A 24,592-nucleotide genomic window follows, 5' to 3' on the forward strand; every position below is an offset into this window, starting at 1 on the left:
TTTTAGTGTCAAGTATTAACCCTCTGAAGAGATCGAGTTCAACAGGGACAATTGAATAATAGAATTTTTCATATAACCGAGCGAATACATACATACGTTTATTTTATATGTAAATCTTTCAACTTTATTTGAAATAGCTTCAAATAAAAGGTAGTAAATCAGTTAGGCCAGAGTTTTTTAATAACTTGGGTTACGGGAGATTTTCCAAAAATGAGCATAAGGAGGAGGGAATAAAAATAAAAATAAAGTAGGAAAATGTTAGCATCGGAAAAAAAAATAAAAAAAAATGAAAAAAAAACACAAAAAATTTTATTTTGTAAAAAGTGCCACTGGGTTAAAAAAAAATTGTTGTTTCAGGCAAATGTAGATTCACAACACAGTCTAGATAAATCAGGCAAGTTATTTTCCCAATTTGAAGCATTTTATTCCCACTTTCTTTATTAAAGCCTCCATGTTGTATGTTATAATATTATGTTGTAGAAACTATTAAATACTTGAATTTTTTTTGCATGTTGCTTGCCTGCTTTAAACATATATATAGCTTGCTAATAAATAGAGACTAAACATGCCCGGCATTGTATTCTGTTTCTGGTGTTGGTGTGATTATATATAGTGTAGTGTAGTATTGTTGTCACATCCTATGCATTGTGTTTCTGACCTTTTAACCCTTAGCACTCTAAGTTTCTAAAATGGACAGGTTCATCATTCAATTTGGGCAATACCATTTATCATTCGAAGGGGTGTGCACTCAAAATGTACTGACTGAATAGCGAACAGTGCAGACAATCATCAGTCTGCACGGATGTATTTATGCTCCGACATGGGCCATTTTACACAATACATGCCAGACAGTCCCAAGCCTGTTAAGTGTGAGGGGTCTCTTAAAAGTTACTGAACTCCATATCTGGCTACAACTTTGAAAGTAATTTGAGGTAGACTTTAAAATTTAAATTGCGGATTTTAAAAACAATCAGCAAAGGTACTACATTCAAACTTACACATACTTTTTCTTTAATAGTTCAAGATTTTGTAATATTACTCAGTTTCAAATGTTTTAAAATATTAAAAGTAATTGGTCCATACATGGAGTTCAGTACCCTTGCAGGGCTTCCATTATGATTCAATTTCATGGAGTCAGGACTGCCTAACATTCAGATTTTGGAGTCCCTCTTAAAATTTCTTGGAGTCCTACATATTTTCACTTTGTACAGTTACTTTCAATACCATCATCATCACCATCATCATCATAAATTATGATGTCACACTGGGAATTTTTTTCTCTGAGCCACTGCTTTTTCCGAAGATAAAATTATGAGGCCAACAACGGCGAAAGCATAGCATTGACGTTCTTGTAGGACTACATTATATGTACCAAAGTACTCATACTACTCAAGAAATTAATGTAGTTATTACATATTTCTTAGAAACCCTTTAAAAAGCTATTTAGAAAATAAATTTGTGTTAATTTCTAAAATTATCATTTTTATAAACATCATTCTGCCATTTAATAAAAAAATTCTGAAAATCACATTGAAAATAAAGATGTCAAAATAGAAAATTAAAAAAAAAAACAGTGTTTTATTTTGCACATTGCCTATAAGTGGGTGGGGTTCGATGCCTTCGCATGTTGTATTCTCGAAAAATACTTCAAAATAAGAGCTCCTTTTGCAACAGTTGTCATATTTTTCTTAAATGTAGACTTTTTATTGGCTTTTTATTAAGACTGCACTAAAAAATCTCGTCAGAAATGACAGAAATATCCGAAAATCATGGTCGCGAAAACGGGTGACAAATTCAGAAAACGTAAGTTAGAATTAAATATTTGATAAAATACCTATGTTTTATTGCTTTTCTATCATCATAGCTATTCAATACTTACAATTTCTGCTTGTGTAAAGCATTTTTATTTGTTTTTGCCCAAACTAACCCTCGGCAATCATAGAAAATTTGTCTAACGGCCGACTGCTCATAAAATCGTATCAATTGCACAAAATGTTGCGTATAATTATCCAGTTTGTTATTCAATAATCTAATTATCGCCAATTAACTGCCTGATCAAATAAAAAAAAATGCAAATTAGCTCCCTCCCTTTCAATAACGGATGTTGTGTCTACACAGATTATCGATTTTTCACACCTTTTGGTTCGTAAAACTGGAAATATTCGTAGTTTTGCAGACAGACATAGCTTCGGGCCATTTTCGCCATTTAGAAAATTTCAGAGCCACATTTAATTTTTTGTCGCAAATGGCTCAAGTGGCGATCGACAGCGTGAATCATTACTTTCATCATCATACTAATTGGTTCAGAACAGTGCATAAAGTAATAGAATTTAGAGAAAAGGACCACTAGATTGATTAGAAAACATCTTATTTAACAAAAAATATTTTATTGTTTTTTACATTTATAGCAACAGTCAGCATTTTATTAAAATCACCAGACTTACTGTTGTTCAGCTACAAAACGAAAATCCACTTAAAAAAATCTGAAGTACATTTTACTTGGAGTAGAATTATGTCAAATTACGTCATTCACCTTGCAATACCCAACCAGTTAACTTTTATCCCACATCAAAGAAAATCAATAAAGGAAACTTTTGCCGACACTCCTTTTGATGTCAGCCGCCATGTGCTGGTCGAAATGTGTCAAAGATATCAGTTTTTAAGAGGTCAGGAGACAAATTGAATGTTTTTTTTTCTTCTAAAAATACTGTAAAAGGATTTATCACTGATGAAAATCCAAAGTAAGTAGCAAATTTATTACCGGTCGGAAAAAGTGTATTAATTTTAACTGGATGTGAAATGTCATTTGCTAAAATATAGTTACTTGCTGAGGTTTTTGTGCTGAAATTATCGATATATTTTCCACAATTAAGTTACTTTGTCTTCCAACTTAGGAGCTTGTTTCACCAATTTAATCCAAGCCTTTTGTTGTCTGCAATTAACGCCTTCTAAACATGTCAGCTGATCTGGATAACGGTTTATATTTACAGACGTTCTCTATCAGACACGATACTTTCACACACTTCAAACACTGCCGGCAGTTTTTACGAGGCTGTCAATCATCAAGTGTTAATTATGGGGCGGAGCTAGTCACGTCATTCTAGTAAAGTTACGTTACGGTGTATTGATTTTGTCGTCCTTTGAGAATATTGGAAGTCCTTTGTACGCGCTGTGATATTTATTGTAGGTTAATATAGACACTGTTTTATTTTCCACCACGGAACGTAGATGCAAGCGTCGGGGAAAATAAAAATAAAATCGCAATTTTGAATTTTATTTTTATTTGGAATTTTAGAGAATTAGGACCGGCGCTCCCGTAACCCAAGTTATTAAAAAACTCTGGCCTTAGAGAACTTTACATTTTTGTTGCTTTCATCATTTATGCCTTCATTTACAGATGAAAGCTTTAATAGCTAATTGAATTACACTCTGCTTGATTTGGATTATGCGTGTTTTTGCAACAGTATTTCTGTTGAGGACGAATTATTTCAGACACAAATATCTTTTATCAAATCATCAAACGCCAGGGAATCGAACTCATAGCTCCATCATCCTCAGATCTGCGCTCTCCCTGGTGCGGGTGATACGATGGTCAAATACAGACAATCTCCAAACTATTCAAATCATGGAGGCTTGAACCAATGCCATGCAGTGCCTATGCAAGTCGTCTATAGAGCATTCAGTTAAACTCGCACTGAAATGGCCAGGGAGAAAAATAATTGTAATCTGTACGCTTGCGTGTCGTAAAACTACATACAAAGCTTCAGCTAAACAGTGTCACATGACTCACATAGCTTAATTAAATTGCTCCTTACAAACGAGTCCACTTTTTCGGAACTAAAAAATACTAATGTTCTGATTTCTGAAACTTTAGAGGTTTTTTAGAGTAGAAACTGAAATTCTACACGTACCTGTTACACGTATGAAATTACAATAAGTTTATTTGCGTAAAATGAAAAACAAAAACAAAAACATTTTAAATTATGTTTATTTTAAAATCAAATGAAATAAAAATTACTTCCATGGTTAATCACCGAATTATCTCTATTTAATCAGTCTAAAAAATATCAAAAAGAATAATTAATCAAACTTGCGACGTCAACTCATCATTATGGCATCAATATCACAAAACAATCACGTTTACAAGCACCAATACCATTATTGGCATTTAATTATTACAGAACAATCATTTCAAAGCTCAGTTACCGATATTGGCGTCAATTATCACAAAAATGTTCAACAATCGATTTTGAATTAAGTTTCACTTTTTCGTTTATCGCCGTTTCCAACAGCATTTCAGTTAGTGTTCCTGGATTCTGCACCAGTTCAAACGTGTTACCTGCAAGTAACTACCAACTTCCCCATATGAATCAGATCTGGAGGACGAATGATTTCAGTCACAATGTCTTTTATCTATCGTCACGAACATACGCCCACCCGGGGATCGAACTCACGACACCGCGATCCGTACATCTGTGCTCTCCGTATTAAGCTAAGCGGGCGGAACTTTGAATTCAGTTGACATAAGGTCTGGCTAATAACCTAATATCAAACGTGTTTATTATTAAAAGACTTAAACAGCTGTCGTGCACATGAATTTAATATTCTTTTATCACATACTCTAGAGAAAAAAACATCATATATTAAATGCTAAACAAGAAAAAGACTTCCACAAATTTGACTACTTAATCTTGAGGTTAGAAAGTGACGGTTTAAGACAAAGGCGTCCGTGTATGACATAATACTGACAATATCACACTGACCCTGACCTCGGGTAAAGCTAAACGTGGAATCATCTTTAGGCTTATTAAATAAAAATGATTTAAGATCTGGGCTGATGCACTTAAATGCATTGTCCAAATTATATCAAATTACAAAGATATTACATTTTTGTAAAATTATGATTATTTATATGGCACAAAACCCACAAAATATAGTTCAACGAAAAACAACTTAAATCCGCTGTGTTTGGCACTAGAAGTTTTTAGTAATGGGGACGTCAGTTGGAGCTGCGCATCCATATCGTTTAGCAGTTATTACAGGCGATATTTCAAACAGAAGAAAACATTAAGAATAACTTCTTCTTTACGTCAGTTATTTAATAATCTAGATAAAATGTAAATATAAGACAAATCCTGGTTTGTAATTCGGTTACTGTTGTAATAATCTTGATCTACCCTGGTATGTGTTTCTACAGGCGGGTTGGTTGCGGGTTGGAAAGTTGGGAAGAGTTGTGTTGGTACCGCATTAAATAGACTGTTTGCTACTGTGGTAGGAGCGATTCTAGATTCTACGCAATCAAATATAGCCGAACCACCATCCAGACTCCCGGGCCATCCTCTTGAACTATAGCATCGGAGAAAACACTTCACCGCGCAAGAATATATGTCCCTGTTGTAACGGTATCTGGATGCACAAAAACCTTGAACAAAAGAGAAGAGAAATGTCAAAACAGCAAAAAAAATCTTCGGTAATACGCTAGGCAGTTCTGATGGTACATCTTTAAATAACGGGGCGATGCGCATAGCGAGAAAGGGAGAAATGTTACAAAAATATACTGGTTTACGCTAATAGTATTACCACTGTTTTCTTTGACTGTACTTTTACAGAAGAATGAAGCTCGTTTTTATTACAGAAACACTAAAAATCACTATTTGTTTCAAACAAGAAGTGCACTGGTCATTAGCTTTAGACAACAGATTTGAACAACTGTAAAAAGAGCATTTGCATAAAGGAAACACATTTTTCAGTCAATATATATCATTGCTAGCAAATCACATCTACTTTGATCCACAATCAACTTAAAAATGCAAAAGTATCGGTGAATATTTTTCATTGAAGAAATATTCAGTCGACTATATAGGTTAGTTTGAATGGAAAGATAATATAATATTCTTACGCCACATTTTCATAAAAAATCGTTCAGTTGTCAGCGTTGTCGTTGGTATCCATTGTGTTGTAGACCAGGGGGGACTAGCAGTAGTTGTCACGACAACCGGCCTCTGCGATGTTGTCCTATCCCACCACTGTGTTGTTGGCCAAAACGGCGATTGTGTTGTTGTTTGCCGACGTGTGGTCCGGCAGGGTTGTCGGGTGGGCTGTTTTGTGGTTGCTGATGACGTCTGTGATGGAGTGGTCGGTTTTATGGTTACCGGTGAGGATGGTGCTGTCTCTGTGGTTGGTTTTGTGGTTACCGGCGAGGATGGTGCTGTCTTTCTAGTCGGCTTTGTAGTGATTGGTATAACCGTGGTTGATTCAGCGGAAAATTTAGTGGTCAGCTGTCTGCTATCACACAGTGAGAATGGCGGCAAAGGTGGCGGTCCAGGAAATACTTTCAAACAGTTTCTATCGCGACCTGAATGAAACCAACAATCATATCAGGGTCTAAAGTTATAGACAAGTTTCAGACTTGGTCAAATTTAGAAGTGAACTTAGAATCAAGCGATCGAATGCTGGAGTCAAGAGTCTTTTAGTTCAGATTTGTGGTAAAAAATTCTTCGCCCAAACTATAAGGAGGTCATGCATGACTCCAGCTATATGATAGTCAAATGTGTGATGAAAGTAAAATGGAAAATGTGCAAAATTATGACCCGATAGAGATTGTTATTCGAAATCCGGTTTATGCATCAAGAAACTAATTAACTGACTTCGCTTTAAGTCATATTACGTTCATGGTGAGTAATGAATGTCGAAAACGAATTTAAACGCAAATAAAATGTTGTTCATTAACTTATCGTCACGTAGTTATATGAGCCGTGCCATGAGAAAACCAACATAGTGGCTTTGTGACCAGCATGGATCCAGACCAGCCTGCGCATCCACGCAGTCTGGTCAGGATCCATGCTGTTCGCTTTCATTCTCTATTGCAATTATAGAAACCGTTAGCGAACAGCATGGATCCTGACCAGACTGCGCGGATGCGCAGGCTGGTCTGGATCCATGCTGGTCGCAAAGCCACTATGTTGGTTTTCTCATGGCGCGGCTCATATATGAACTGTTTCATAGGATGGACATGTAATGCGTTTTCACCGTGATCGAGAACATGTTGCTTTAAGCAACAGCAGTACAGTGTTAAACTTTAACTGAAAGTACATAAATATTAAACGCACTTACATTCACCTGATGATTGTACATTTTATCATATGCAAGAGACATCAGTAGTAATCGTACCAGGACACGAATGAGCTGTATACCGCTAAACAAAATATTTATATATATCGAAACACAGAACACAATTCGGTTAGATTTAGTTGGTATCCATGATCTCAACGGAGATCATCATAACTTCTATCAACAGAGTCAAAGCAGAGTCAAAGTAAATGTTAAAAGTCGCATTAAGACTGCAGCTAAGCTTTAAGATCATTTACTGTACATAAAAGATTAATTAGAACAACTGAAAAATGAATAATTATCATAGAGTAAAATGATAATCATATCGTACATGATTTAGTGGCGTTTTGTACAGAGACGAACTTGAAGGTCGTGTTTGAACAGCCGGTTTCGTCGGAGAGGTCAAAGCATTCTGGAATACCATTACACCGTATACAACTCTGGTCCGGCCGGGAACTACATGTGTTGTCGTGTCTGTAGGGAAAAAACGCTTCAACTGAAATTATTGATACAGTATTCAATGTTGGTAACATTACGAAATTGTCCTGTTATTACTGTCAACTAAATGAAATAACAATTTCAAGTATTTCGCTGAAACATATATCGGTATATTAATTACGAAATGACTGAGATAACAAACATTAAATTTGGTAGATATAAACTTTAAATATACCATGTTTACTTAAATATTATAATTGTTGCTTTATACCTGTAACAATTCGTAATAATATTATAATTATACATACTTATATCTAAGACAATAAACGTAAGCCATACCTGCATATATCTGAAACGTTGACAACATTACCATCATAAAGATATCTCTAGTATAACACCAGACTGACATGTCTGTTTTATTCTTCATAATTATTCTTCATAATTAACACTGCTGTACTAAACGTGCACAAAATTAAGGTATTTATCCCCTATCCTACATTTAACTATTCATAAATGTCATGTTTTGTCACTTGCTTGTCTATAATTGGAAAAAAAGTTGCTGGTAAAGAAATTAAGCGCGTTTTTTACACACTGAGACAGTACTTTTCTCCACGGTACAGTAAATTGGCCAAATTTATTTGATAACTGCGGTGAATGTCCCGACATGCATTTAAACAAATGTTTTTAAAGGTAGATTTGAGGAAAACAGATTTTTTTGCATTATATGCCAAAGGCACAACTTCTAGCTTTCATGTAATGGATCTGATGACAGAACACAATTGAAAACAACCGACATTTATCTAAATATAAACTTGGACGTACACGTACAATGTTTACCTTTCCTTTCATTACAGTAGTCTTATTTGTTCAGTTTCTTCTTTGAGAAAGTTGAAATAGTATAAACATTGTTTCCTGAAACAACGTTCTGTGAAATGCATGCTTCATACATGCCAACAGGGTGTATATTCATATACAGGCTACAGCCTAGAGCAGTTAGGCACAATGATCAAAGAAATGCATCGCATTAAAAATGGAAACAATAAGTCGATTACTCTACAATCTACAGACATAATAATTATACTGAAATGGGCCGCAACTGGGTTTCTTAAGATCACACCACTTCAGCTGAATTGAAAGAATCAGTGTACTGAAATAAGCACCTCTGGTAGCAATTTGATCAAGATATGCATCGTCTGGATTTTCTAAGTAGCTTTTTGTCATTATACGATGTGCAACAAAATTCCCTAAGATTACAACCATGCTCCATGCAGTATAATGTTAAAGTTAATTTGGGCTAGTTGGCAGTCAGTCACAGCGATTGCCTGTTGAGCTAATTCTTTGTGATTTTATTGTGCCTAGTCATTGAAAGCTTCAACAAAGATTTCTGTCCATATCGGCTTTCGATATGGTTTATATATTGACTCTATCCCAGTTCGGGTCCAAAATCAAGCCTTCTTGGCAGATCTATCGCTTATTACATTTAGAATCACCGCATCTTTGCATTATTTACCTTGACATCTATGATAGCGAGAACTGGGACTGACTTGATTTCTCAAAGAGTACAACTCTCCCAATATTTAATGACATATCAAGCTGTTGCTATATCATACAACACAAGCCTACTCCCTTTAGTGCCTGTCAATCCAACATGAGTTTGGTTCTTGATGTATTGGGTTTTACTTGTTACCTCAAAACCAAACCTGAATCATGCTGTTTTACTATCCGTGATAGAAGAATATATTTCTTGCATAGGATCAGGAAGATCATCCTTTTTGTTGTCTGCCCTTCTTCAATTATTAAGATTCTGGACTTTATCGGCATTCAATTTATCATCTAGTGCATAAAGTATCTCTTTTGCCTTTACGTCCGTTTTAACTTGTGATGATCTAATTATCCATGACGCATCTTCTTGATGGAAAACAAACCTAAAAAGCTAAAACAGTGTATATGGACCTCAGTAGTATGATAGTATGATAGTATGTATTCACGTAAAAAATAGAGCTTGCTGTGACAGTGTATTTCTCTAATCTCTAAAATGTTGTCTTTTTGCTACTCACTACAAATCACCACTTAAACCTTCAAAGTACCAGTAGATATTGCAGCGGATGTGCTCGTGCATATTGTTGTGTTCCACATGCTTGATCTCTACTGCATGTTTGTTGAGAAGTGGATTCTCACCTTTGTGTAGCTGTATCCTCAGTTTTGTCATGAAATTAAGGCTTGTCTTATATTCTTGGCAATTCCAGGCATTCTAGTCTTTTGGCATTATATTCAGAAGAGCAATGGGTAACGAAGTATAAACCTTCAAAACAAAATTCTTATGAATGGAATTAACCAGCACATGAAAATAAAACTTAGTAAACGGTATACGATACTTCTTAAAGATAACAAGAAAGAAAACAGACAGGGACAGGACAAAATAGTCGATGAAAATTGCCAAGCAAAACTATCAGAATACATTTGTAAATTACATTTATTTTTTTTCTTATCTGATCAAGAGACGTTGCGATGGAAACAATGTATTAAACCTTTCCCCTATTACCACCCAGTGCTAATCTATGTGAAGCGATACTTCCTAAGGATGATAAGAAAGAAAACAAACAGGGACAGGACAAAATAACCGATGAAAAGTGCCGAGCAAAACTATCAGAATACATTTGTAAATTACATTTTTATTCTTATCTGATCAAGAGCCTTTCTCCTATTACCACCCAGTGCTAATCTATGTGAAGCGATTGTAATAAATGATCGTTTGAATTAAACTTGGCCTGAAGAGTGACATTGACAAGTTAACAAGGTGCTTTTTGCATTGATATGATAAACCAGTAAACTATAAATATAGTTGTTAAAGGCCAATTATGTTTAAGACATTGTGGGTTCATGAGAAAAGTCCTAATTACGTGCAAAAATAAGAGATGTATTCAGTGCTTTTACAATTTGCATTTTTAAAACACAATATTGATGGTTATACTTGTACTTTGTTTAATGTCAGGTGAATGTAAATCGAAAGATTATGTCAAATTCAGCATTATTTTGTTAAAGGTTTTGGATGTTACCAGTGTCCATGAGCATTTTTGTCACAGCATTCCACTGTTTTTGTTGAAAATATTGACAGCACAAAGTAACCTTTTACGGATATTCTGAATATAGGTTATATGTTTTTTCTCTTCTATTTTACATACAATAGCCTTGTGTTACAAAACTATTGTAGATTATTACACATTATTATGACCTTTGTGTGTATGTGTAAAGGGAAATGAAATGCACAGCTGTCATATGCGATCATTAAATGTTCAATAGTGTTATTTTTGACACTTTATATAGTATATCTGTCTTTATTATAGTTCGTACTTAATAAACATGTTATAATCAATAGTAATAAAATACAACAACCTAATGAATTCACGTATAAGTCAGGGTCATAATTGTGAACATGTGTATTTGTTTCATAAGTATTTGCCACAGTTAAGGCGACCTTTAACATAATTCAGGCGACCTTTAACATAATTCTAACCGAACGTAACAAAACCAATCCTATACAAAATCAAGAACGCTGAAGAAAATAGAGTATACGTTACAAGGTTTGACACATGAACATCAAATTTATGAATTATTTCAAACAAATTGATTTGTCTACTTTGAAATCTGTTGGAGTTTCCCTTTTTTCGAAGCAAATGTCTAAAAATTTTCTCATTTAGATATATCTGCGGTGGCAAAAAAAAAAACGTTTGCAATAAATGCATATGTACAACATTATTAAAATGTACCTGCAGAAGGCAAGTATGAAAAACATAAACAATTTACAAACAGTTTTGAAGATCAAAATGAAACGCTTATTATAAATAACATTTTACAAGAACTGTTTTAGTTTTATATATTTTATGCCTCTTTACTATTTTGTAAAAAGTTAGTAAAATAATGTGCTTTAGCTATGATGTCTGACGGAACAGGCATGAAACAGCCATAAACATTAAACGGGCTCTAAGATTGGAAAAAGCATGTCGTTTGCCAAGTGATCTTCAGGTTTTTCAAAGACATTTAAAGATGTTTTTCACAATTATTTCTAGCGGATAGAATGTTTTGTAACTTTGCATATTTATAGATTGATGTATGACAAGTTAAAATAAAAAATAAAAATAATAAGTACCCGTGCTTCTTTTTTCAATATTCAAAGTTAATTCAGAACACTAAATCGGTATTTTTGTCTGAAGAAACAGTACATACATGTCATAATAAAACTACTACAAGCAATTATTTATTCGAAGTTTCAATCTGATGTTACTTTTTATGCATCCGAATTAATAACACCACTATAACTATGCATAAAATGTCAACATATAGATATATTAACTCAGAAAAATTACTCTTGACAGATGTCGAAAGTATCTGAAACTGAGAAAAACACTAAGTATTTCTTAATGATATGAAAAATCTTGCGGACAGAATTTTTCCAAATTTTATATTATGTAAGCTAGAACTAAGACAAAAAAATCTAAACCAAAAAAATAATATCAATCCGTGCTTGTTTTCAAGAAAAATTAAAAAATATTCACTCCACCAACAAAAGTATTTTTTCATTACCCCACCAACCTAAAAATCATGAACATTTTTTTTTCTTACAAAACAAATTGCACAATGTTATTATCAGTTCCTTAACCAATATTCTTACTCACATGCGGAATAATGCTCCTTTAAGGTTGCAAGCCTCTAGGTCAAATACTTTTTGAGATACATGCTACACAAGCTTTCACATCCCATTTACGTATATATTTGACCACGTCAAGGGACATAAATCTGTTTTTATTGAGTGAAACCTCAAATAAAAGCACTGGTGCACAACTTCGCATGCTGAAGTTAATTCTAATGTGGTTTCATGACTCTTCGCGCATATAATTTTGAGGTACATGCGACACAAATGTTTAGTCCCTTTATGTACAATTTGACTATCAAGGGCCATAACTCTGGTCTTACTACGTGAAATGCGGGATGGGGCACAAAAAGTATAACAGCATTTTTAGGAAGTTACATTTGAACTTGAAGAAGATACATCTACGTTAAGATTTTCTGGAATTTTATTTGACTTGGAGTCGGCTGCATCATTACTGGACGAAATAGTTTACTTTCAATTTGGCTGTCCACAATGTATTCGATTCGAGCTCTTCCTACAACTACTCCTCTAATAAAACACCATCACTTTTATAGGTAAAATATGGATGCACGACCTATATTGTCAGTACATACGATATATTTTGCGCGAGTGCGTTGCATATCCGACAATTATGCACTTTCAGCGGCGAATTCTGAACTTTACAGTGGATACCGCTTGCTGCGCGATTGAGCTGCGCACAAAATATTGTGATGAACTTCTTTAAGTAACAAGCTTGTTTAAATCTGACTGGTAGATCTTATTAAAGTTGCAGTTAATATTTATACAAAGCGGCGCTTTCTATACTTTCTTACAGATACAGTGTTGCAGGTGTCGTAAGGTAACCCGTACTTAGCTGTTACTGTTGTCTGTTGTTTGCGGGTCCATCTAATGTAATTTTATAATAGAGGTCCGCTTAAACCGATGCTAGGGGCGTGAGGGTTATTATACGTGCTATTGCATGAACTCATGAACAGATTCGATTAAATCGTGTCTATAGTGGCTTCAAAAGGATCTTCCTGCACATTCGATTTACCTTAACAGCAACAGTGGCCTTCCTAGTGCCACGTGGTAGCCATATATTTTAACTCATTAATGCCTCTCATCAACAGAATCAAATAGATTCTGCTATTAGTTTGTTTTCTGTGGACGGTAGAAAGAACATCTTCCAGATTTAAAATTAGTTTCTTCACATATTTCACAAAGATACTATTTGATGCAACATTAATCTGTAAAGATTTTAAGCAACGTAAGTCAAGCGAATTTGCAAGGACTTTTTTTATTTCTTAAAAAACAACCAGAACACTTGCGTGGAGGTATAACATAAGGATGAATGTTAAAAGAAAATATATATTATTTTGAATATGTTTCTGTCGCAAACATTACTTCCAATTTTGTTCTTTTTTTTTTTGACAAAAGTGCATTTTATAAAATGGAAAGAGTATTATTGAATATAATGAATTATTATTGAGATTTCAGTTGTTCTTTCCGCTACCCGCGGGTACATTTAGAATAATAAACGACATTTTTCGCAAAGTTGGAAAGACATATTAACAAGGAATAGAATCAATTCTGTAAATTTGGATAATGTGCTAAATATTTAATTATTTTTAAAGTGTTCACCTTTTATTTATTGGATTGTTATCCCTCCTATAATATTTATTAGAAACTTAATTGAACCCAGTGCCACTTGTATTCTACATGTAATTTATATTCAAGTAACATTATGTTTTCTTGTTGAATTGCATAACTCATTTGTATATATACGATCCACGAAAACGCTTTACATTTTATTAATAGGGTCAACTGCTTTGAATGACATGAGGACATCTGTTCTAGTAAGTGACCATATGTTGGAGCACAATGGTCATCAACTTATGTTTTAATGTCCTGTCCCGTATAAAACATGTCAGTATTTTACTGGTAGGCCAAGTGACATACTGACTGACAGTTACTGTTACTTTCATCAACACGAAATAGGAAAATGTGTAGCTCATATCACAGAGAATGTGTGATGGACAGTAATTGGCTTAGCACATTTTTGGCAATACTGATTAAGGAAATATGAGGCCAGGCGTGCAACAAAACAATGTTCATTCAAATATTACAATTTTTATGTACGAAAGAACCTCCACATCACTACAATTTTTATTTCATGAAATTTCAAAACATCATTCATAGAGGGCTTTCTAAAATTAAGAGGGTTGGGCAAATGAGAATCGGATGATAAGCACCGAATATATAAATATTTTAAAATCAACTAAAGAGAATGCTGCCTTTTAGGTCACAATGATACCGTGGGCAATATCATATATGGTAATATAATAAGCAACAAATAAGAAAATCATATTGAGTTGATCAAAATGTAATTCAAGTTTAAAGTCACATGTAGAAATATATACCTTTCATAAGACTTTTTGAGTATTTGAATAGAACAGCCAACAAGGCCAGAGGTTTACCATAGTTCCTTAGTTCTTCTAGCGAATTTATTTTACCTATGATGGTGAGAATGACAAGATCCAAGTTAAATTATAAATACGCCTTCCAATCAAAATGCAGATCCTGATTTTTATTCAAAATATTTTGAATCCAGTAAAATTCACATAGTCGTGGCAATTCAACTATTCATGTTCTTTTTGAAAATTTGAAAGATGTTTTAGAACATTTTGTTAATGGTTTTTATTTGTACTGACACTAAATTGCGTATGCAATCTTGAGGAATGCAACAACTATGCTATTGTTGCACCAATGATGTCTACACGAAAATAAACATTTGTTTTCTTTCAATACAAAACAGGTAGTAAAAGTATACATGTTTTTCATATCTTTACTTGAATGTTCGGTATTTCAATAAACATCGTAGTTTGACACGTATAATCATATAGTGAGACACAGTTCATCACTGACATATTTATTTGTTGTTTCTTAAATGTTTCATATATAAACTAATGAGTATGCACTACTTATTTGAACTGCTTATCAAATATACACAACATAAAACATTATGAATAGGGTTGACCCTTGCCGAACCTCGAGAAGAGTGTCATATCTCGTCTAAGCGACGGATAGCGATAATTTTTTTGCGGGGCAGTAACAATGCGGCTGTAATTGATAGATTGTGTCTTAAGCAATGATGGATATTAACGAGATAATTCTACCCCCTGGATTTTAGGATTAACTTCAATAATTAGTTTTCGTTTTAAATGGTTTATGTGAATAATTGCTGAAACTGACGATGATAAAATTGATAATGTTTTTTGCGTTATTTATTTTAACGAACTTTGTAGCCGCTGCAGCAGGTAATAACAGTTTTATCTAGCGAAAAACGGAAGAATATTTAGACTGCGAATTCACATATTGTGAATATTTAATGTCTGAATATATTGATTGTTTATCGAAGCTTTTTTCTTCTATAATTGTAAGAAAAGCTCTTGTGATGTGTTTGGTATTGACGAGTCCAAAGTTGTTTGTTTACTATCCATAAGTTATTATCATCATAATGAATATGATATGACGAGGTCTTTATAATTCATACCTTGTCAGGGAATACAAAATATGCTTTTCTCATAAGGCTTAATGTATAGTTTATACCTTAATCTTCGACAATGAACATAATTTTGATTATGCCCGACAAAGTCAAAAAACATTTTAGTTGAGAAAGTGTTTTAGTTATTTTCGGTATCAAAAACGGCGTATTAGAGACCTTATATATAATATATGTTTCCTTCAGGCTTCATTTTTTTTATATAAACAGTCGAAATGTACAGAACAAAACTTTCTGTTTTCTTTGCTTTTTTTCTAGACATAATGATGATGATGATAATCATATCACAATACAACCATCTTTTCATGCATAAAACGTTCAAAAGTGTTTCACAAAATAAATACAAAATATAAGTGACTACATTTAAAAAAAGAACTTACAACTGTTATATGAATGAAATAATCACCGGTACCAAAAACACAGATACAAAACGAGAGAAGACAAACGGATAAAAGAAAAACTTCTGCTTTTAAGTTATAGGATAAAAAATCTTTTTCAAAAATTCGTTAATAGGCTTAAAGTTATCTCTAATCTTGAAATGAAGAGTTGCGTAGACTACGAGCAGGGTAGTCAAAGCTCCAGTTGCCGATCATCCCGGTCCTAGTCTTTGGTAAAATAATGACAAAGTTGCCAGGTATCTTAGGTTTCTTACCAGTCAGTTCTCATTAGGTAAATGATTTAAGTTTTATCGTACTTATCATATTAAAGTTACATTATCAGGGCTCATTTTGCATCACTTTATACATCTTCTTTATCACATGCACGCGTGCTCTTTCCGGCACTTTAAAATTAGTATTGCAAGGTGATATTGCACAACCGTGCATTGAATTATTATGTTAATAAGCAGAGTCATCGATTAAATTATTCGAACACTGTCAATATGACTGATATCATCAGTTCATCAGTGTTTTTTTTTTAATTTATCTATTATTCATTATGTTGATAGTCGAACTCTTTTTAAACTTGAGAGTCTTTCTTGTTTATAGCTTCAGACCCAATGTAGGATGTTTGAACTTGTGTGATAAGTTCAGTTCTGAAACTAAACACGTTTGATATCCTTTATACTAGTTTATCTGTTTTATGACGTATGAACATTCAAAGTTTGTTAAAGGACATGCTCAAATGTGTACATTTGAAGTTCACTTTATTTGAACATAATTATGCTGTATTAGATACTGATAAAACCAATGTGTACTTTTTTCCACTTTTTAGAACATATGCTAAATCAGATACCACAACAGATTTTTCAGGTATTAACACAGTTGAACAAGGATGTTAACAATTCTTGACAGAACATAACAAAATAAGAACAACAATATACCTTAAAATCGATTCAAAGAAAACAGTTTGCGAAAAAACGTCATTTCACACGGCACTGTATTAACTTGCGTCAAAGAAAAAAACATCTAAAAAAGGCATTATTACATACTCGTTACTATTCCCCTTTAAGTTACAATGGAATCGAAAACGTCAATATTTTTCCATAGACTGAAGCCTCATATCGGGTGCGAGACCTAATTTAATGTGTGTTGTTGCATTAATTCTAGTTCTGTATTGTCAATCTTATTCAAGCTATTGAACAAATTCACAATATTTAAGTACACTTATATAAATACGTGTTTATACTTATGTAATAAAAATATTACCATCTTTGCATCGGGAAACATGCACTCGTTCTTTAGCGGAAGAATATTGCGCTCCTAAAATCGCGCAATATTTTCGCTGCAGAACTCGTAGAAAGCAAATAACCTATAAATATTGTTCATGTAGCCAAATGACTTGGTAATCATGAAAAATATAAGTTCAGCTGTAGACTTAGATAATTTATTGGTGTCACTGAGTATTTTCGTGTGTTTGGCTTGTCATATAGTACATGCAATATTGTTTCCAAATATACCGTCTCGCTAATTCAGGACTTAAGTGAGTCTGCATTTTATAATTTTGTTTATATATCTCCTGTTAACAAAGTATGTAGGAGGCAAATGATTTATGTTCCTAGTTTTATTCCCATGAACAAATGAGGAACATAGGAAACAAAAACAAACAAAATAAAACTTGTGATAAAACGTGAAAGAACCTTTCAGGGCTACAGTTGTCAGGCATACCTTTCTCGAAAAACGAGAGATAACATATGTATACTTCCATAAAATTGCTTGTTTAATGCTTGATACGAAATATATATTCGTCTCCCTGATAGGATAAAGTTGGCACATATGTAAGAGATTCACAATTAGATACATAACCTTGACTGGTAAATACAGATTACGGATAGAATATACTAAACTGACATGCCTTTACCATTTCAAGTAACTCAAAATATACTAAACTGACATGCCTTTACCATTTCAAGTAACTCATGCATCTGCTGTTTTTCTCAGTTTATAAGCATACACTGCATCCAAATCACAACACATCCGCTAACCCAATAACTGTTTATCTTATTAGTATACGAAAACAAAAAATAACTTTATGACAAAAACATAAATCAACATTATGTATTTAGTTATCTGTTTAGAAATCATAACTGTTTAATATATCTTGTATGCTTGAAAATGTACATTAGTCACTTATATACAAAATAATCTACTAACTAGTGGATCTAATAAAGGATTGCAATTACCTTATACTTGTATATTTTATATTAAAGGGGCTGTTCTAGAGCACTGCTGTCAGAATGAACTGTGTCCAATCGATTGTGTACGATGCGATGGTAAACCAACGTGTTATGATCTTTCAGATGAGCTAGGCTGCAGTGCGTATTCTTTACGTCTTTTGTTTATTTATTTGATTAAAAATTATAACTCAGTTTTTGTGATTTCTTCTGTCTTGCGTTAATTCAAATACTGCTTTAGATGTATAAAGAATGTCATTGCAAGATATTTTTGTTCATTATCACAGTTTCACTAGGAACTCAAAAGCCATTTTTTATTGTTTTGTCTAAAGATTTACTACACTATTAAAGATACTGATTTAAATCTAGAAAATCCTAATCAAATAAATTTTTCTTGGCTAAATATATAAATTTACCTTATATGCAAAGTTGCTCATCGCAGTTATATATTATTTCAAGAAACAGCTATTTGTTAAAAATCCATGTTAGTGTCATCACATATTTATATTGTTTTTATCTATACATTTACATTGTATTAATAAGTATTTTTTTCAAACCCGACAAACAGTACTGTTTATACATATTCATTTTATCCTGAAGTAATTCCTGATATTTTGAAATATGAACTTCGGGCATAATATATCTTCATATCTCCTAAATTGTTCTGAAAATACTTATTCCATTGCATTGTAAAATTTTTTTCTGAATTTCTTTTACAGGTAATGAAACAGACAAGAAATTGTTATCTTACGAAAAGCCACCCGTTTTCGTACCTATCATACTAGCAGTATTAAAAGCACAACTTAGACGAGAAAAGGTAGAACTCAGCTACCGTTTTCCAGACCGTAACTGTTTCTCACCGGTTACAAGCATATCAGACAAAGGTAACCAGCCATCTTACGACGTAATGGGTGTTACAACCCCAGGTACTACAACAACAGAAACACCGGTATGGTTACAACTGTTACTGAAGTTAAAAGAAAGCTTTGGTACAACCCCAACTACCACAACAACAACAGAGATACCAGTGTGGAAGTTGTTACTAAATAAATTGAAATCAGAACAAAATGGAAATAATTCCCCTGTGACGTCATGGTCAAAAGTAGACAAAACAACAACACCGGCTTATCAAGCGTCACAGACACCACCATGGCGTCGCACAGCCCGTCTACCAACAACTACAACTCGAACAGAAACAACAAAACTGACTACAACAGCTATAAGGGACCAAACTACTTCTAAAACAACACAGCCAACCACTGCTGAAATAAAAGAAAAAGCTACAACTACAATAGGTAATGAAATTGCTACTGAAATGACGCAACAAACTTCTACCAAAATAATAGAACAATCTACAACTGATATAAGGAAACAAACTACTTCTGAAAAATCGCAAATACCTACTACTGAAATAAAAGAACAAATTACTGAACACACAACAGAAAAAGAATTACCACCAAGTACTGACCAGTCGTTTCCAACAGGTGTTCCTGTCACAATCAAAGAAACTGTATTTTTCACCACACCTAAACAAAAGTTTGTTACCCAAAATAAACAACAAGAGGTTGTTACCCAACTTAAACAAGAGTTTGTCACCCAAAATAAACAACAAGAGATTGTTACCCAAAATACACAACAAGAGCTAGTTACCAAAATTAAACAACAAGAGATCGTTACCCAAAATGAACAAGGGTTTGTTAACCAAAGTAAACAACTAGAGATTGTTACCCAAAGAAAATCGCAAAACGTCCTTGATACAATATCTACCAAAGTGTATCCAAGAAGCTCTTCTGAGCATAATTTATCGACAAAACCCACGGACAGTGTATCATCAATAGAATCTACAACCTCTGTACCAGAAATCTTGATGAGGAATAATAAAGACATTACTGTCACACGTAGTGAACACTCGAATGGAACAGCATATGTAAATGTTACTACAGTGGATAATGTTGGAATAACCAAATTAAATCTTAATAGAACTAAACATTTGGAGTCAAACGAAAGTTTAACAGTCGAAGATATATCAACGGTTTCACAATTTGCGTCCATAGGATCTACAACGGGAACACCGAACGTATCAATAGAAACAGATCACTATAATCATAAGCAAGAGCCGAAACAAGGGTTTAGAAATAAAACTGAGACAAATGATTTAACAACCCCAAGATTGAACACAGAACCTATGACAGTTGTCAGTCATATGCAGATCACTGATGTAACAGAAGAAAAAGAATATGTGCAGCACAATACTTCAAATATTATCTCTGTTACAACTGAGCTTCCATTGCATTTGCTTACAGACCTAGGAGTAACAATTTCTACGGAATTTGCAAAAACAGTAACTGAAGCAGAAACACCAGCACCACTTCAAGAAAGAGTTATACCACGAGTTCCTGAAAACGAACTACTCAAAACGAACATTACGGAAATAAAGATTGGATTTAACGATACGCTAGTTTCTTTGAATAATTCATTAGGTACTGTTGATAGTGAAATCTCACATAAAACTGATTTTTCAAATCCTTCAACCGACATTATAAAAGAACATGACAACGGACAAATTTATGTAAACACATCAAGTTTCATAAACGGTGCCACTGAAAAGCATTATGAGAATGGCAAAAGTTCATCATTGAATTACAGTCTCTCAAATCAATCTGATTCTAATTTGAACTCGGATCTTTCGGCTGTTAGTAAACTTATTGATATTCTACTTGCTAATTATACAAAATCGAATGTTTCGTTATTGTCGGGAAATTTAACGAGCTCAGATTTTATATATCCTAGACTGGAAACAAAATTTGCTGTGCAAAATAACACAGATTTCAATTATTCAGTTCTAGAAAGTAACGTACGTGAACTTGTATTATATGACAGTTCACACACCAAAGATACTATTCAAAACTACAATGCAACAGAAAATATAGATCAACCGTTTTCAGTGTCAATAGTTGAAAGTCAAGAGAAAATAAGTAATACATTAAAAGACAAAGTAGCAACGCCTTCCATTGAAATGTCCCCTGAGAATGAAGTGCGAATTATCTTGGGAAAGTTGAATGCCTTGGTCAGTAAGAATGAAGCACCCTCAAATTTCACACCACAACCCGTGTTAAGGGAAGTCAGTCAGGCACAGACTGGAACAACTATGGTACAGCACATAGCAACAGAAACTCCCTCCTTGTTTACTCAGCCGGCAACAAGGGCACCAATAACACATTTCCAAGAAAGAACACCGGTTATACAACCAGTAACTGCTCCACAAGTACAAAGTGCCACTATGACACCACTGCCGTGGTGGCAACAAACCACGTTGTCTCCATTTTCTTTAGACAACTTGTTTGGTTTTACAACGCCACCACAAGTTGGTCAGGATTGGTTCAACCCGACAACAAGTGCTTATGCATGGGACGCAATGTTTGGTGCTGGTGGAGTTCCTGTTTCCCAGGAAGCGACTGTACCATCATATAATGCTAACCAAGACATACTTAACAACATATATGACCCCCTTCGTGCTGATACACAGATACCAGAAGCATCTTTAAACCAGCTTGTTCAGCACGCAGGTAGTGTTGGGGTTGTTAAAATTGCAAATGCTCATACTCAACCCGCAGACAATTTCGGACAAGAAATAACTGCAAATTCACCAGTTGCTGTTACAGACGGGTCTAGCCAAGTTCTACCTCCAAGCAATTTAGAACAAAGAATAGATACAAATCAACCACTTCCACTCGTAGGCGTGTTTGGACAAGGAATAACTATAAATCCACTTTTTCAACCTACAAGCAACTTTGGACAAGGAATAAATACCAAGCCAGGTATTCCCAGTACAGATTATGATAAACAGTCAACAGGTCCCAAAAACTCAGTTTCAGAATCTAATAAACCAGCAACGAAAACACACATCCCTCAAGCAAAACAACCAACTACACAAGAGCCGCCTTTAAAAGGATTCGACATATTTAACACGTTCATGGATTCAATGTATCCGGGAAATTTCAGTATCATTGCAAAATCAAAAGTTCAAACCACTGTATCACCAACTGTTCAGACCACAACAAAAGTTAGTTCAGAGTCAAAACGTTTTATAGAAACAACAACGTCTAATCCACCAGAGAGTATCCCAACAAAATCTATTGCATTTTCACCAATTACTTTCCCTCAAGCTGAAGTATCAAATGGCAACCATAATGCAGAAAATATATCGTCTACAGAAATAACAACTAAACGTACCTTTTTACCATCAGAGAAACTTTACACACCAGCTATTTCATCAGCAAACAAACAAGACGTTAAGATAGTTTATGATGTAACAACTCCAAGACCTGTTACTCCCAGAATACCCGTCATATCAACAAAATTTCCGTTACCACCTATGACCAGTGTGGTAACGAACTTTTGGTTCACAAGGAAACCAGTTAAAGAAACATCTTCCATACCGGTAACAGATCCCATTCCAGTCAGACCGGTAACAGATCCTATTCCAGTCATGCCGGTAACACATCCTATTCAAGTTACGCCAGTGACAACTCCTGTTCCTGTCACACCGGTAACAAATATTACACCTGTCCCGAGAGCAATTACTCAGAATACAGCGTCGTTTTGGAATCCTAATTCAAATCGGGTTCTCCCCACAGACACAATATCGTCTTGGTGGGCACAAGTGCAACCGACTACACCACCCCCTGCTTATGCCATTCATCAGACGCCAACACCCACACCTGTAGCAAGCCTTGATCAGTGCTATCAAACACAAGATCCAACAGGTATGTTCCGTTTGTTTGTTTATTTATTTTGTTGGATTTGTTTTTACGGGTTATAGACTAGACAACTATTAAGATAATATTGTATTCAGCTTTAGTTTCCATCGGTGCGAATGAGCACATGAGAGAAGTTAAAAAATTTGCAAATCAGGTGCCTGACATTCATTTATTTACATGTTTACAGTCGTTTATTGAAATATATCAATATTGCCAAAAAAAAAAAAAAAAAAAAAAACCCCTCTTTACACTTAAATAGCACGTCTCTGTACTTTCAATGTTTATTTAAGAGCAAAACGTATTTCACTTTTTATTATTCAAACATTGGGACCAGAATGTCTGATTAATATTTCTGATTAATAGTTTCAAGTACAATTTGATTTGTTGTTTAGTTAAACAAAGAAAGAATACAGTGATTAACGCGCGGACCGGTAGGAGAACACAAAAACGTCAAAATACGACTTGACGTCCGGTTTATTACTACTTGGATAAATGAAGTTTAGCCATTTTTGTCATCATATGTAAATGGAAGTAATAGAATGAAAATATACAATACCTACTTGTAGTTTATAGTCAGATATACCACGGTTCAGGTGTTTGGATATTTAACCATTCGGGCTAACGTGCTCATTTAGAACAAAACAGTTTGTCTGCATATAATGCCGAAGAACACTGGCAGTCAGCTGTCTTCAAATAGTTTGAGAGTATATTGTAAATACATTTTTTTCCTTTCCTTACCTAAGGCAAAACAGACCATCTCTTTATTCTATCCGCCAAGGTTTACTGGAAACTGACATTTAAGTGCTATTTTATGTTATTTCGGTCTCCCTTTAACCTTGGATGGGGAGGAAAAATTGTCAAAAAGCAATGACACCACTGATGGTATTATATACTGAATATAAACAACTCTTATGCGTGTGATTATTGTTTGCTTTTTTCTGTTTGTTTATTATAGTAAAACATCATTTACAATAATATAGCAGTGTCATGCCAAATGGGTTCTACTGACTATTTTGTTGCCGTAAAATAGTTTTATATATCATGAAATACAGATATTTTTCATTACATTGATATAGTTTTGCCAACGTTACTGGCCATTTTAAAATGAATAAAATACATAAAGATTATCAAAAGACCCCTAAAGTAAATATTCATTTAAATAAACCAACCTGCACACATATTACAGGCTGGTTGTTGATACAGTAATATACATTCACGGACTTGGTTAAAACTTTTTAAAGTTTCTATATTTGCTTTTCAGGATTTTGTCAATCAAGATATTCCGGACATTATAAGAATCCATCTGACTGTCGATCATTTTATGTGTGTATCTGGGGTTTCCTTTACAGTTGCGCATGCCCACCAAACACAATGTTTGACGATAAAATTGACGTTTGCAACTGGGATCACCTCGTCACGTGCACAAAACAGGTTTAACATTGTGATAGTAAAATTCCAGTTAGATCGGGTGATTCTTATTTTTT

The 24,592-nt window shown here is 34.0% G+C and overlaps 2 protein-coding genes across 2 annotated transcripts; one reads left to right on the plus strand and one right to left on the minus strand.

The window, feature by feature from the left end:
* Nucleotides 1–3,971: 3,971 nt before the first annotated feature.
* Nucleotides 3,972–8,174, minus strand: LOC123562083 (uncharacterized). Its single transcript, XM_053533964.1, has 4 exons — nt 7,888–8,174; nt 7,442–7,606; nt 5,900–6,355; nt 3,972–5,422 (listed from the first exon to the last, which is right to left on the minus strand). The coding sequence occupies exons 1-4, from the start codon at nt 7,973–7,975 to the stop codon at nt 5,091–5,093; spliced, it is 1,041 nt and encodes a 346-aa protein (XP_053389939.1). The 5' UTR covers nt 7,976–8,174; the 3' UTR covers nt 3,972–5,090.
* Nucleotides 8,175–16,355: 8,181 nt separating this feature from the next.
* Nucleotides 16,356–24,545, plus strand: LOC123562084 (mucin-17-like). The gene is made up of 4 exons (XM_053525097.1): nt 16,356–16,371; nt 18,385–18,447; nt 19,068–23,114; nt 24,370–24,545. The coding sequence occupies exons 1-4, from the start codon at nt 16,356–16,358 to the stop codon at nt 24,543–24,545; spliced, it is 4,302 nt and encodes a 1,433-aa protein (XP_053381072.1).
* The last annotated feature ends 47 nt before the right edge of the window (nt 24,546–24,592 follow it).

Source organism: Mercenaria mercenaria, chromosome 2 (genome assembly GCF_021730395.1).
Source record: "Mercenaria mercenaria strain notata chromosome 2, MADL_Memer_1, whole genome shotgun sequence".
Classification (NCBI taxonomy): domain Eukaryota; kingdom Metazoa; phylum Mollusca; class Bivalvia; order Venerida; family Veneridae; genus Mercenaria; species Mercenaria mercenaria.